The sequence below is a fragment of the Bos indicus x Bos taurus genome, chromosome 3 (assembly GCF_003369695.1).
Source record: "Bos indicus x Bos taurus breed Angus x Brahman F1 hybrid chromosome 3, Bos_hybrid_MaternalHap_v2.0, whole genome shotgun sequence".
Lineage (NCBI taxonomy): Eukaryota > Metazoa > Chordata > Mammalia > Artiodactyla > Bovidae > Bos > Bos indicus x Bos taurus.
The window spans coordinates 113333201-113347640 of NC_040078.1; the positions used below are offsets into that span (position 1 = coordinate 113333201).

Genomic DNA, 14440 nt, shown 5'->3' on the forward strand with positions numbered 1-14440 from the left:
TCTTTGTAAGAATGTACCCTAGGAGGTGCCAGGTTAGAAGCAAAGAGGTCAGTTAGGAAGCTGCTGGAATAATACAGATGAGGGGTGAAGGCAGTGAAAGCAGTGAGGGAATGAGATGTGGTCAGATCCCAGATAAATCCTGATGGTAGAACCAAAAGCATTTCTTGAAAAACTGGTAATGAACAAAGAAAGAAAAGAATCAAAGATGGTTTCAAAGGTTTTGGCCTAAGCAAGTGGAAAATGGAGCCACCATAACGGAAAAGGAAAATGTGAGTGAAGTGCATTTGAGAGAGGTCAGGAGCTCCACTGTGGGAGTGCTATCATTTGGGATGACAATCAGACGCCAAGGAGTAGCTGGATATATGAGTAGGCATCTATGAACTGAGCATGAGGTGCTCACAAGGCAGAGAGAAAAGGAAACAGACTGAGAAGGGGAGGCCTGAGAAACGGGATGAAAACCTACAGAGCTGCAGTCTTCTCTAGGCAAATGACAAATGTCATTAAGTATGTTACCGCTGCTGAAAGAGCAAGTAAGCAGATGCCTGGCACCTGCTCACCAGACACAGTAACATGGGGGCCTCTGGCAGCCCTGATACAGCAGTTTCAGCTCTGGGGAGGGGAGTGGGTAGGCACGGGGAAGGGGTCTGCCTACAATGGTTTCAGGACAAAAGACAGACATACACGTTCTTCGAAATGAAAAAACACTGAAGTTACCCAAGGTCACACCCCAGGCACAAAGGACTAACCTTTTCCTCTGAGAAGCTGCTGCCTTTCCACCAACGATATCTCCAGTCCCTCTTCACACTTACAACGTATGAACATAAATAAGATACTAAACTGCCCCTAACTCTTGATAGCGTCCAGTCCACAATTAGCCCATACCCCTCCTTACAATCATTTAGCACAAGTCCAAGCCCTGTCAGGGAGACCATTCGGATGAGAGGTGAAGGCGATAGCAGGGGAGGGAGGGGTGTCGGGGACTCTAATTCTTGTGATAAGAACCTCATGCTGGCAGTAAGTCAGCAACAAGTCTGTTTTTAAAGCTAGCCACCCCCAGCAAAAAACTCATTAAAGTTAACAGGCAAATGAAAAACTGGGAAAATATTTACAGCATATAGCAAAGGGTAAAAAATATATATTATTAAAAATATGTTTAATCACAGAAAATTTCAAACTTACGCAGAGGGCTGTAAAATGAACCCTCAGGTACCCATCTCCAGCCTCAGCTCCTGCTGTGGCCCGTCCTGTTTGTCAATACCCCCCCCCCATTTCCCCTGTCTAGCTCCCCAGATTCTTTTTTAAAGCACATGTCAGGTATCACTTCATTTATTGATATTCAGAACTCATCTCTAAAAGATGAAGATTCTTTAAAAAACCGTAACTGGTAAATAATTATGATATAGAATTCCTAAATAACGAATATCCTGTCAATGTTCAAATTTCAGTTCCTGTGGTTTGAATCAAGGCCATATGAATTCTATACATTGTGCCTGCCTGCTATTTCTCCTAAGTCTCCTTTAACCCTGCTACTGATTTCCTGAAGAAGAGTTTTCCACTTGGGAACTGTGCTGACTGCTGGCCTGAGGTGCATTTAACAGGTCTCTCTGTCCCCTGAACTTCTTACAAACTGGTACTCAGATGTTGATTGGACTCAGGTCCAGTTTTGTTTTATGTTTTGGCAAGAAGAGCATGGGTATTGCTTTGAATCTCTAAATGTCTGGGTTACTCTTGGGGCTGTTAGCAGTTTTTCAGGATCATGGCTTAGATTCATTAATTCATTAGGACTTGAAAAACGGTGATAGTTTAAAATTTCTTCTTCATTTTATTAGCTGGGATATGTCTATTTAAAAAAATCTTCTCATTATCTATTTGGTTATTGTGAGGTAAAGTTTGCAAAAGAAAAACAGGATAAATATTTGATTCTTTCCTTTTTGGTTCCCTGGCATTCACTAGTTAGCAATGAACAGCATATTTTTAAAGATCATTATGAACTCATGGATTTTATGTATGTGTGAATCAGATTTCATTATTATTCCCACTGAGGTTCACTCGCTTATCTTCAGGTTGGCTCCTGACTCTCTTTGCTAATCTCAGAAGTCTCTGCTAGCTTCACTGCTTCTGCTGTGGTAAGAGTTCCAGGTACCTCACACACTTTCCTGACCGAGCGGCAGGACAAGCCATTACTCCAAGAAGCCCTAGTCCTTCCTGGAAATGGTGTTTAGCAATCACAGTCTGGGTACTGGGGGGCCTGCTACTACTAGGTTGTTCATTGTTTCTATAAGCCGTTTCAGGAGACAGCGATAGAAAAATATTTTTTTAAAGAAAAAATACATCAGGTTCATTCTGACTCTTCTAATTAAAATTCAGGAGTGCAGGCTTTATTTATAACCACATTGATGTTATCTGTCTGTTCATTTTCCAATACTGAAAGTCCCTGTTCTTAGTGATACCCACGTAACTGTTTGCTTTATCATACACACACACACACACACACACACACACACACACACTCGTATCTGTGTGTGTCAGATTATGTGTGTATACCTAATGTAAAATCACCAGAAGGAAATATACCAAAATGTGAATATTAATGGGATAAGAGATAATGAGGAGTTCTGATTTTTTTCTTTTAATTCATTTTTATACATCCTAAATTTCTACAATAAACATGTATTATCAGTAGTCAGAAAAGAAAAAAAATAATCTTATTTTTAAAACCACGGCCGGCTCACCAACTTTCAAGCCAACCAAAGCACTCCTTTAGTGAGTACATAGAATTCTTTAAAGGGTATTATGTAAACCCTAGCCTTAGGATCACAAAACCCTAATACAGGTTACCACTGCTGCCTACCCCAAACACCCACAGACCCTGGCTCCCAAAGTAAAATAACTTACATCCCTCACAGATATTGTTTCCTCTACTATGATCTCCATCTCTGTCCCAGGGTGAACATCACTCCCCAAAGCAAAAAACAGGAACAGCTAAGATTGAAACAAAGGTATAAACACAATTTAATTTGAATTTTAAAATTCTATAAATATATAATTTATTTCCAAAAGAGAAAGGCCAATGATCATAAAACATTAATAAAAATCTCAAATTATGTAAAAACAAGTCTTATATTGAGTAAAGTTATAATTTAAACAATAATCTTGACTGCCTAGAAAAGTAAGATTCTTTATCACCAATGTTTTTACTCCTAATAAACATCTCTCACGGATATTTATTCCACTATAATCTCCATCTCTTTCTTAGTCATTCCTCAAGGAGATTTGCAATTATTGTACACTGTAAGCATTAACTGTGTTTTTTCCGAGTCCTTAATTTGTGATCTTATTTTCTGTCCAGAGGCCCCATATACTTCAACTCCCAGAAACCCAAAGAAAAAAATGTAAACCTGATCTCGTCTGTTCAGTTTCTTACAGCCTTATTTTTCCTTTCTAATGCAATTCACTTGTCATGTTTCTCATTCTCTGAGCTTGTCATGTACTACTATTTGCTAGAGTTTGGGGAAGAACAAATTAAAGGGTCGGGGGTGGTTGGGAAACTAATGAAGTGGATTAGTTCCATTACAGGGATCCAGGAGCCAGGGGGATCTTGATATATGAGTTCAGCTTACCCCGATACAGAGTCCTAACAGTAAGGACATCACTATGCCTTCTGGACTGTAATGAAAGTTTATTAAGTAGGCAGGGCTTCTTTCTGGCAAAGGTCAGTCTGATAGTATTTTATACATAAAATGAACACTGATAAGAAAAAAGCTGCTGTGAGTCTATTATGGAAGGCAGTAATTAAACTCAAAATCAGTACACTGTATTTCATTAAATCTAAAATACTGCTGGTTGTTACTTATTATTTTATGTACCACTAAGAAAGCAAGCACAGCACCAGCTAGAGCTGTAGGAAGCCACTGACTGTGAGATGCACTAAATCTCTCAGATATTAAAATGTAGGAGGAAAGGGGTGAATTTTTATGAATTATGGTGGTTGAAACTAGAGGCCATTCAACTTTAAAGATCCCCCTTAACCACAAAATTTTCACAGGAAAACAATTTTATGAATATACTTTGATGTAACATTTTTTATTTAAACACAGAGAACTAACTATATGGATATATTCCTATAGATAAAAGGTATAATCTAAGGAAAAGGAAAAATTTTTAAGAAAAACAGTATTACGTAGTTAAGGAAAGAATTTTGCAATTAAGGGCTTCCGATCATGGGAAGGTGGGTTTTGGTCTGTTGGGTGACCTCCTTTTACCTGAGAGGAAGTTGGTGCTTTTCCAGGACACAGTCCCAGTGAACTCCCCATCTTCAGTCCTGCTTCCTTCAGAGTGCATCTGTCTGGCACTATAAAGAATTTTGATAATGTGGCAAATGTTACTAATTCCTACCTCTTTGGGCAAAAGAATACACTGAGATAATCTTTCTTTGAAAATCAAGAATGTTAAAGAAGAAAACTGAGTTGTCCTCCATGCAAAAGGATTATATATATTCTAGTTGTTTGATTTCAGATTTTCTCACTCTAGAACACATTATTCTTGTTATCTGTACAACAGTGCTAAGAAGTAAGAGGCAGCTATGAATGTTCTAGATTCATACTTAACAAAAACCAGAAAGCTGTTGGTTACAAGGATTATGTAATATTGTGAATTGATTCATGAATGATGGATTAGCTTCTTTCAAGTTTAAAGCTGTTGTGATGACTACCATGAACAGTTTGAGTAAATTAAGTCTAATGACAAGATACATTACAGAGGTTAAGAATCAAGTCTCTGGTTACAATGATAACTGGTGTCACAATAAAATTAGCAAAACAAAAACTTTGATAATAAACCTGGAAAGATGTAACTAGATCAAAACCATGACTAAAATGAGCATCAGTTAATCAAGAAGAAAGATGTTTTACTTTAGAAAACAGAGGTGACTGAAATTTGGGGTAAGATTTTCTGTAATTCATAAGGAAGACACCTGGATGACAGTATGGTTTATAAACCAGTTTATAAAAGGTACCTTCAGAATATTAGGTATTAGAAGTCACTGTTTAAAGTAAACATGTTGGCAAAGATAGATGGCATGATTATGTGCCAGCTTTTGAAGGCTAACAAAAAGATTTACCTGGACAAAGCAGTTTCCCATTTCTATCAATAGGCCTCAAACAGCTGTTCTCAGCTATAAATAAAAAGATGCTGGTTAGTGCAGCAAACAAACAAAAAAATAAAAGATACTCTACTGTGTTAATTAGCAAGAAGTTGAAAAACACAAACAAGAGACAAAAAAAAAAAACCCAGCAACAAAAAACCACGTACAGGCAATCTTCCCTTTGCGCAGCAGCACAGAACCATAAGGACCCTTGTGCAAGGTCAAACTGTGCAGAGAAATCTTAATTAGAAAAATTACGATCACACTGTGACTTTTAAAAATTTCTGTCAAAACATTAAAACTGTCAGTTATATGTGTACACTGAAATGAAAAAAATAGTAAAACTAATATTTACACTCCAATTTAAAACACTACAGACATGGAGAACTAGAATGTTTCCTTTGCAAAAAACAGATCAAGAATCGCTTAAACGGGGCCTGCTTTCTTCTCGTACAGCTCGAAGGACAGGATGAGCATCTTCTTTGCCCCTGAGTGATACTAAGTCTGGATCAACTTCCAGTATTTTATGCTTAGTAGTTTCAATTTCGTGAAATATCTCCAAGAGCTCCTTTAACATAAAGTTTTGTGCTGGCATCAGTTCTTCTGGGATTATTTTCATAACTTTTCATCATGACCACTTTCCTCACTTCTGTGAGTTCATGCTCACTGGCTCCTCTGGCTGCAGACCTTGAGTCTCTTGAATGACAATAATTGGCTCCATATATGTTTCTTGCTTGCACTTTCACTGTTGTTGGCTAATTATTATTATTATTTTTTTTGGTAAAATATCACCTGGTTTTATCACTGGGAGAAAAGGAGACCATAAACTACACACTTTGCTGTCCATGTGGTGAAATGAACAGCAGCTGCGTACTGACCAGTTACTGACATGCTTTAAAGAGTGGTCACTGATTACAGCTCAGTTCAGTTCATTTCAGTCGCTCAGTTGTGTCCGACTCTTTGCGACCCCATGGACTGCAGCATGTCAGGCCTCCCTGTCCATCACCAACTCCTGGAGTTTACTCAAACTCATGTCCATTGAGTCGGTGATGCCATCCAACCGTCTCATCCTCCGTCATCCCCTTCTCCTGCCTTCAATCTTTTCCAGCATCAGGGTCTTTTCAAATGAGTCAGCTCTTCTTATCAGGTGGCCAAAGTACTGGAGTTTCAGCTTCAGCATCAGTCCTTCCAATGAATATTCAGGACTGATTTCCTTTAGAATGGACTGGTTGGATCTCCTTGCTATCCAAGGAACTCTCAAGAGTCTTCTCCAACACCACAGTTCAAAAGCATCAATTCTTCAGTGCTCAGCGTTCTTTATAGTCCAACTCTCAACACTACTGGAAAAATCACCACTTTGACTAGACAGACCTTTCTTAACTGTGTACATGCTGCTGCTGCTGCTGCTGCAAAGTCGCTTCAGTCGTATCCGACTCTGTGCGACCCCATAGACGGCAGCCCACCAGGCTCCCCATCCCTGGAATTCTCCAGGCAAGAACACTGGAGTGGGTTGCCATTTCCTTCTCCAATGCGTGAAAGTGAAAAGTGAAAGTGAAGTCGCTCAGTCGTGTCCTACTCCTAGTGACCCCATGGACTGCAGCCTACCAGGCCCCTCCGTCCATGGATTTTCCAGGCAAGAGTACTGGAGTGGGTTGCCATTGCTACTTCACAGTAATCTGCAGACTAAAGAGCTTATAGCAAAGTCTGTACTTAATGCGATGACTCAGTATCTGGTGGCAGCTGACATTTGAACCATGCTGCTGGGTAACTGATAAACAATGAAATTCACCCATATCAGAACTGTGCAGAGACTACCTAGATTTAAAAGTTAGGTGATTTTTATGCTTAGTTAGTAAATGGATTAGGGCCAGTGTGCCCTGTTTTTGAGGATGCGAAGAGTCCCACTTTGTGGGAAGACACTAGGTTTTAATTCCAAACAGAATTCTTACCAAGTTGGATATGAAGTTGAGGAATTTGAAGGAGTGGAGTGAGCCTTCTGAGAGGGCACGAATGGCATGGGCCTTGGAAGGTCTAACTGTATCTGAGCAGAGCAGAGTCTCTTTGAGATTCCTGAGTTCTAGCCCTTATACTACAGTGATGTAAAGCTAGCATAGAATTCTAATACAATCTCCTTGATAACTGAAACAGCTCATGTTAAACAGTTCTCCAATTTAAAAAATGCATTTAAAACACTGGTGTTTTTATTTTTTTTTAATTTTAATTTTCTTTTGACAAATGCCATGTGTCTTCTATGTGCTGGGCACTGTCCTAGAAACTGACAATAAGCAAAACAGTTATGGACTCTGCCTGCAAAGAGCCTCATCTAATGGAGGAGATGGGACGTTCATTGCACAAAACACAGGCAGTTACAGAGTAAGTACCACAAAGGAAAGGACGAGGTGTTAGAATGAGGCAGACAGACTGAGGCTGTGCAGTCAGGGACGATGTGGAGACCAAAGGAAAGACTGAAGTTAGCAGATGAAGAGTAATGAGGATGGAGTTCAAAGAGATTACAGAACTAAGAAGTCGCAGGGGTAGAAGAGACCTTGTGCACCAGGAAAACCAGAAAGTGAGCGTGGAGTGTGATGTGATGGCAGATGAGGGGAGGGCGAGGGAGTTAGGCAGTGGTCAGAAGGAGGAGGCTCCTGTAGGCGAGGAGCCCACAGGCGACACGTTACAAAATACAAAGAGCACAACAAAGGGCTCTGAGCAGAGGTGACATGATCTGACGCACCTATGTTTAAGGAGATCACTTGCTGTATAAAGAACAGTTTGGAGGGGAGGAAGAGTGGAAGGGAGTCTGTGACACGGTAAGACAATGAACTATTCGTCTTAAGAAGCCATATATTTTTAATCAAATTTATTGAGATATACTTTACTTACAGTAAAACACATCCAGTTTATGTGCACAGTTCAAAGAGTTTGATAAAAACACTCAGTAAACCACCAGCAAATTGAGGTAAAATTTGCATCACCCCCAAATGCCCTCATGTCACTCTGTAGCCAACACCCCCATCTTCTAGTCCTGATCTGACTCTGTAACTCCAGCTTAGGTTTTTTTTTTTTTTGACAATTTCACATTCTAAATGCAATCCTAAGAGAACCACTCTTTCATGCTAGCTTCTCTTGGCTGGCATGATGTCTTTGAGATTCACCCACATTTTGCATGGGGCGGTAGTTCACTTCTTTTATTGATGAATAGTATCCCCTTGTCTGGAATTTGTTTACCTGCTTGTGAACATCTGGATTGTTTCCTGTTTGGGGTTATGAACATTTATGTACAGTATTTGCAAGATTTATATTTCAATTTTTCTTGGATGAAAATCCAGAAGAACTGGTAAATGAATGTTTAAATTCACAGGAAATACGCTGACTCTTTACCAAAGTGACTATCATTTCACGCTCCCACAAGCAATGCAAGGGATTCCAGTTGCTCCACATCTTTGATATCACTTGGTTTTCTCAGGATTTAAAATTTCATCATTCTGCGTGTGTAGTGATGTGTCATTATGGTTTCAGTTTGTTGGCTAATGATACTGAGCACCTTTTCCTGTGCCTGTTGTGTGTTCACAGGTAGAGTTTCTTTTGTAAAGCAGCTTCCCAATTTGTCTGTTTGTCTTCTGATTAGGTGATAAGGTTTTTTTTTTTTTTTAATGTATACTGGATGCAGGTCTATTGACAAATCCATATTTTATAAATTTTTTCTCCCAGTTTGTGGCTTGCCTTTTCAAATGCCTTCTGAAGAAGTTTTAAATTTTGCAGTAGTCTAATTTGCTTTCTCCTTCCTGATTTGTACTTTCTGAGTCCTATCTTTAAAAAAAAAATCTCTTCCTTATGGTAAAAGTAACAAAGATTTTCTATGTTTTCTCCCCAAAATTTTAGTTTTAGTTTTTAAAATTTAAATGATGTGAGTTCATTTTTTACATGATGCAAGCAAGGCAAAGCTGGACTCGATGGACATGAGTCTGAGTGAGCTCTGGGAGTTGGTGATGGACAGGGAGGCCTGGCGTGCTGCAGTCCATGGGGTCACAAAGAGTCACACACGACTGAGCGACTGCACTGAAGGCAAAGTTGGAGGCTTATTTTTGCATTTATGGATATCCAACTGGTGCAGCACTGTACGCTGAAATACCCCATGGAAATACCTTGGCACGTTTGTTGAGAGTCAACTAAATGTGTTTGCATCTGTTTCTAGCTATTTCAGTGTAGTTCCATTGAAAACACTTTAGAACATTTCGACATATGATCTCTGTTACATATTCTTAAAAGATCCCGTTAAAAATGTGAAAACTATTCTTAACTCATGGGAATAACAGGTTGCAGGCCATAGCTTGCTGACCTCTGCTCTATGTATCCACTCTCATGATAATACACACTTGTTGATTTCTATAGTTAGGGAGTAAGTCTTGAAATCAAATAGTGTAGCTCGTTCACTTCTCAGGGAATAGAGATTCTGAAAGCCACACAAAGCAGCCAAAAAAAAAAAAAAAGAATTCTAAATACTGGCAAGGATGTGAAGAAGCTGCAACCCTGATACATTGCCAGTGGGTGTGTAAATGACTCAGCCACTCTGGAAAACAGTATGGCAGTTTCTTATAAAGTTAAACACAGTTCTGCCATATGATCCAGAAATTCCAATTCTGTACATCTACCCAGGAGAACAGAAAACGTTTGACTACACAAAGACACAATCTTTACAGCAGAGTTATTCATAAAATCCCTGAAGTGGAAACAATCCAAATATCCAGCTACTGGTAATGAACCAACAAAATGTGATATATCCATACAATGGAATACTAGTCAGCAAGAAAACGAACAAATTATTGAAACTGCTAAATCATGGATGAATCTCAAAAATAATGTAAGTGAAAGAAGCTAGTCACGAAAGACTATATATTATATGCTTCCATTTACATGAAATGTCCAGAAAAGCAAGTCTAAAGGGACATTAAGTAGATGAATGGCTGTTAGGGACCTGGAGATGAATGATCTTTTTGGGAGTGATAGAAATGTTCTAAAACTGGATTGCTGTGATGGTTGTACAACTTTATACACTTACTAATAATCACTGAATTACACTTAAAATGGATGTTTTATCATATATAAATTATACCTCAATAAAGTTGTAAAAGAATACCTAACACCAAGTAAACAGTGAATTTGCAGAATGTTATATTCATTATGATAGAATACATATAAATGTAAAAATATAATGTACACATACATATGTGTATGGAGTGTAATATATATAGTACAATGTGGATTCAGAAACTAGATACACACCCAGATCAGATATACTGATTGCAATTGGGGAGGGAGGGAAGGACGGAGGGAGGGTTAGGGCTGAGGAGAACAACAGGGCTTTTCCTTCAGGTCATATCTGAAGGAAAAACAAACATGGCAAGATGTTGACATTTGTCCATTTTGGGTGGTAGATGCATGAGTTTTCCCTAAATCATATTTTTTGTATAAATACTCTCCCATATTTTTTCAATTAAAAATCAAAACAAAACTAAATTAAACCAAAAGCAAACATAAATGATTACCTAGTTCCTTCAATAATTTTAATTCCTTTATGGCTTTAATTCGAATATCAAACACCACCTAAAATAGAGAAATAAACTAATGACTGTGTATAAGTTAAAAACAATGGGAGGAAGGGAAAATGAAGATTATCAGTGTGTGCATATGCAGATTATCTGAGTTACTAATTACCTGACATTTGACAATTTTTGCACACTTGAAAAAAAGTTACTCCCTTCCCTGAAATTCTCCCATAAAGTCAAAGGGAAAAACTTAGATCTTGGTTAAGTTTTTACCAAATTGATAATAACTGGAACAGAAAAAGCCTCCTATAGAAAACTTTAGAAAACTAAAGACATAATAGTAGCAAAAGGCAAAAAAATTGAAAAACAACTCACCTTTCTGATGATAGCAAACAAAAGACACTGTAGACAATCATAATTTTTTATGTCAAGAATGATGAATTTAGGGCCAATAAGCATTAACTATATAAAAATGTACTAATCCAAGAGTACTATTTAAAATTTCTATGTAAATTATCTTATTTTAGACTTTTTTTCTTTTTAAAAAAATTTAGGCTAATTGCCTCTAGGGCACAAAATTGCGGAAATTTAGGGATAAAGATAATCATAGACTCTACTTTCCCACCAGTGCCCCTCTCCCAGCTTGTCCCACCACCACTTCTGCTGTGCCAAGACGGAGCAGAGCCTGCAGTAACCAAGGACTGCATCAGCCTCCTGCTCAGGGTCAAGGAGGTAGGTCTCTTGAGCTATGTGGTACTGACCTTATATTATCCCCACTACTGTGCAAACAAATATTAATGCACCTTGAGAAACTATAATTTTATATAAAAGAAAACATTCTAAGTTTTCAAAATGAAGTTACAGAAAAAAAATCTTAGAGACTACACAAATGTAAAAAGATGTTTTCTGAAATTCTGTTTAAGGAAACCAGTATAACAGTCTTAAATGGGAAAAAAATGAAGAAAAATCCTTTTTAAGAGCAACTGGCTTTATATAGAGCAGAGTATACTGTAGAGCAATTTTAAGATAAACTTTGTAAAATCCAAACACCAAAGAACATAAAACCAAAACAAATACTTGGCTTAAAAAGTACAGAAAAAACTCTTAAAAATACCATTTCATAGTTATCAAAGTCAGAAGATTCCATGAACTAATTAAAAAGGTAATTCTCACATTCTAATTCTAGGCTTTGGCGGGGAAAAAAGGCACAATTTCTTGACACGTGTCAAAGGCTAACAAAGGTAAATAAGCAATAATCAAATGTTACAAATAAAAAGGTGACTTCTGAAGATTTATAAATTTACAGAGATGTTTGTTCCAAAAGATTAGGGTACTACTTTTTAAACAAAATTCTATTAACTAAAAAATTGTCAGCCACACTTATAGTCTACTCACTGTGTTAAGAGTTGCTGATATTTTAACTTGTTCCTCTTCAGATTCTAATTGGCTTAAATTTCTAACTTGGAGCCAGTTGATCTCATTCACAGTATCGATCCATTTCCCTTGTTTTGTCAACAAACTGTAGGTAAAAAGACATTTTAAAAATGTGTGTTCACACAGTCCTTTTATGGATCAGAGAGGATTGGAAAATTCATGCTTTTCCTTAGGCACCACTTCCAAAATTTACCACTTAATGTGGCTAATTAAGGTGACCAAGTTCTACTGAGTTGGGCTTTTGAATGTTGACTATCTTTTTAGGGCAGTGTTAGTACTCTACAGAGTCTATATTCATGATTCCAAATATTCTTTGCCTTATACAAATAATTTGTTGCCACATTTTTCAAAGAGAACTGTTGTAATTGAACTATCAGTTGTTAACTTCTACGTGTGTACTATAATTACTAAGGGAGCCTGAAAAAGGGATTCCCTGGTGGCTCAGACAGTAAAGCATCTACCTGCAATATGTGAGACCTGGGTTCGATCTCTGGGTCAGGAAGATTCCCTGGAGAAGGAAATGGCAACCCACTCCAGTACTCTTGCCTAGAAAATTCCATGGATGGAGGAGCCTGGTGGGCTACAGTCCATGGGGTGGCAAAGAGTTGGATAAGACTGAGCGACTTCACTTTCACACCAAAAGCTCACCCACAGAATCCAGAAGCAGCTTACCAGCAGGAGAGCACGCACACTGCGCAGACTGACACTGGGCCAACACACTGTGTCCAATGGAGACCACGCACACCATACACACTGTGTGTTTGTATTTCTATCACAGAGGTTAAAAATCTATTATGATGGCAGATGGCAGTGGAGTATCTTGTTCTAACAAGATTTTCCTACAGATAATAGTAAAGGTTCCTGAGGAAGGAGTGACTTCTAATTTTCACAGAGGCACTGAATGGGCCAGCAGAAGGCCTCTTTAGGAGTATGTAGCAGAAAACTCGGAGAAGGTAATGGCACCCCACTCCAGTACTCTTGCCTGGAAAATCCCATGGATGGAGGAGCCTGGTAGGCTTCAGTCCGTGGGGTCACTAAGAGTCGGGCACAACTGAGCGACTTCACTTTCACTTTCATGCATTGGAGAAGGAAATGGCAACCCACTCCAGAGTTCTTGCCTGGAGAATCCCAGGGACAGAGGAACCTAGTCGGCTGCTGTCTATGGGGTCGCACAGAGTCGGACACGACTGAAGCGACTTAGCAGCAGCAGCAGCAGAGACCTAAAACACAATTCTACACTTCATTTCAGTTATTCCACAATGGGACTCCACCTTGAGTCAGCAATCCTAAATGTGGCAAAGCTTAAAGCACAAAGATGCTCCCTGAAGACCACTTTCAAATAATGAAAACTGGGTAATGACAAGGGTGCTCACTAAACTATTTAGCACTTGCTATATGCAGACCCGTGTACGCTCTTACCTCCTTCAGTCCTTACAGGTGTATGAAGCTGGTGCTAATTATTATGCTCATTTTACAGAAGAAGAATCTGAGCAGAAAGAGATGATGTAACTTGCCCATAGTTACATTACTAGTAAGTGATAAAGCAAAAAACAAAGCCAGGCAGCTGGCCCCTGAGGCCTCGTCCCTGCCCACTCCTCACACAGGAGCACAGGCGGGGAAACACAACATAGGTTATTAAGCAGCCATGAAATGATCTGTATAAAGAGACTTCAAACATGAGGGGAAAGCAGGATTTAACTATTTATCTACAAAATTGTCACTATGTTTCTTTTAAACACTAAAAGAAAAAAAACCTTCAAAACAAAACCCCAATTATTTTAGCTCAGAAAGCTGACAGAGATGGTCACTGCACGAATGGTACAGGGATGCTGTTCTGGGGCTCCTGTTTTCACCCCCTGTATTTCCCAAGTCCTAAAAAACATATATTGCTTTCTAAAAAGAAATACAGAATAGAAGTTTAAATTAAACAAGGTGGGCACATAAGTGTCTGGAAAACACTTGTTACAAAGAGAGTGGTAAGTATACACAAAATAAGCACAGGTCACAGTGCCCTGCTTCTCTGAATCACAGCCACTAGTACATGATAAGACAGAGCCTGTAATCTAAGTGCGTTCACAGCACTGATAAAGCAGGAAACTGACCCACTGGGCATAACCTACAGCCTTCAATGTATGGAAACTGGGGGCTTACGGTATATGATACAGCGATCATAGAAATGTACTGGCACAGACATGGGTAACAAAAATGAACAGAGGAAGTGCTTCTAAATTTCAAATGTGACTCACAGGAATTGAGGGTGTAACTCCCCACATAATTGCCCTACCTGGGCAGCTGGAGAATGGCAAACAGATTCTTA

At 38.8% G+C, this 14440-nt stretch overlaps 1 protein-coding gene across 10 annotated transcripts in view; it reads right to left on the minus strand.

Moving 5' to 3' along the window:
* The window catches only part of USP40 (ubiquitin specific peptidase 40), an 89705-nt gene that overhangs the window by 33410 nt on the left and 41855 nt on the right, over positions 1 to 14440 (minus strand). For all 10 annotated transcript variants that reach the window (XR_003510446.1, XR_003510442.1, XR_003510441.1 and 7 more), the window contains 5 exons: positions 12085 to 12208; positions 10690 to 10747; positions 5120 to 5173; positions 4263 to 4351; positions 2896 to 2982 (listed from right to left, as the gene is read on the minus strand). Coding sequence is in view for 5 of the 10 variants with exons in the window: in XM_027537958.1 (XP_027393759.1) it covers positions 2896 to 2982; positions 4263 to 4351; positions 5120 to 5173; positions 10690 to 10747; positions 12085 to 12208 (412 nt within the window). In the remaining 5 variants the exon portion in view is untranslated. The remainder of the gene's footprint in view (positions 1 to 2895; positions 2983 to 4262; positions 4352 to 5119; positions 5174 to 10689; positions 10748 to 12084; positions 12209 to 14440) is intronic.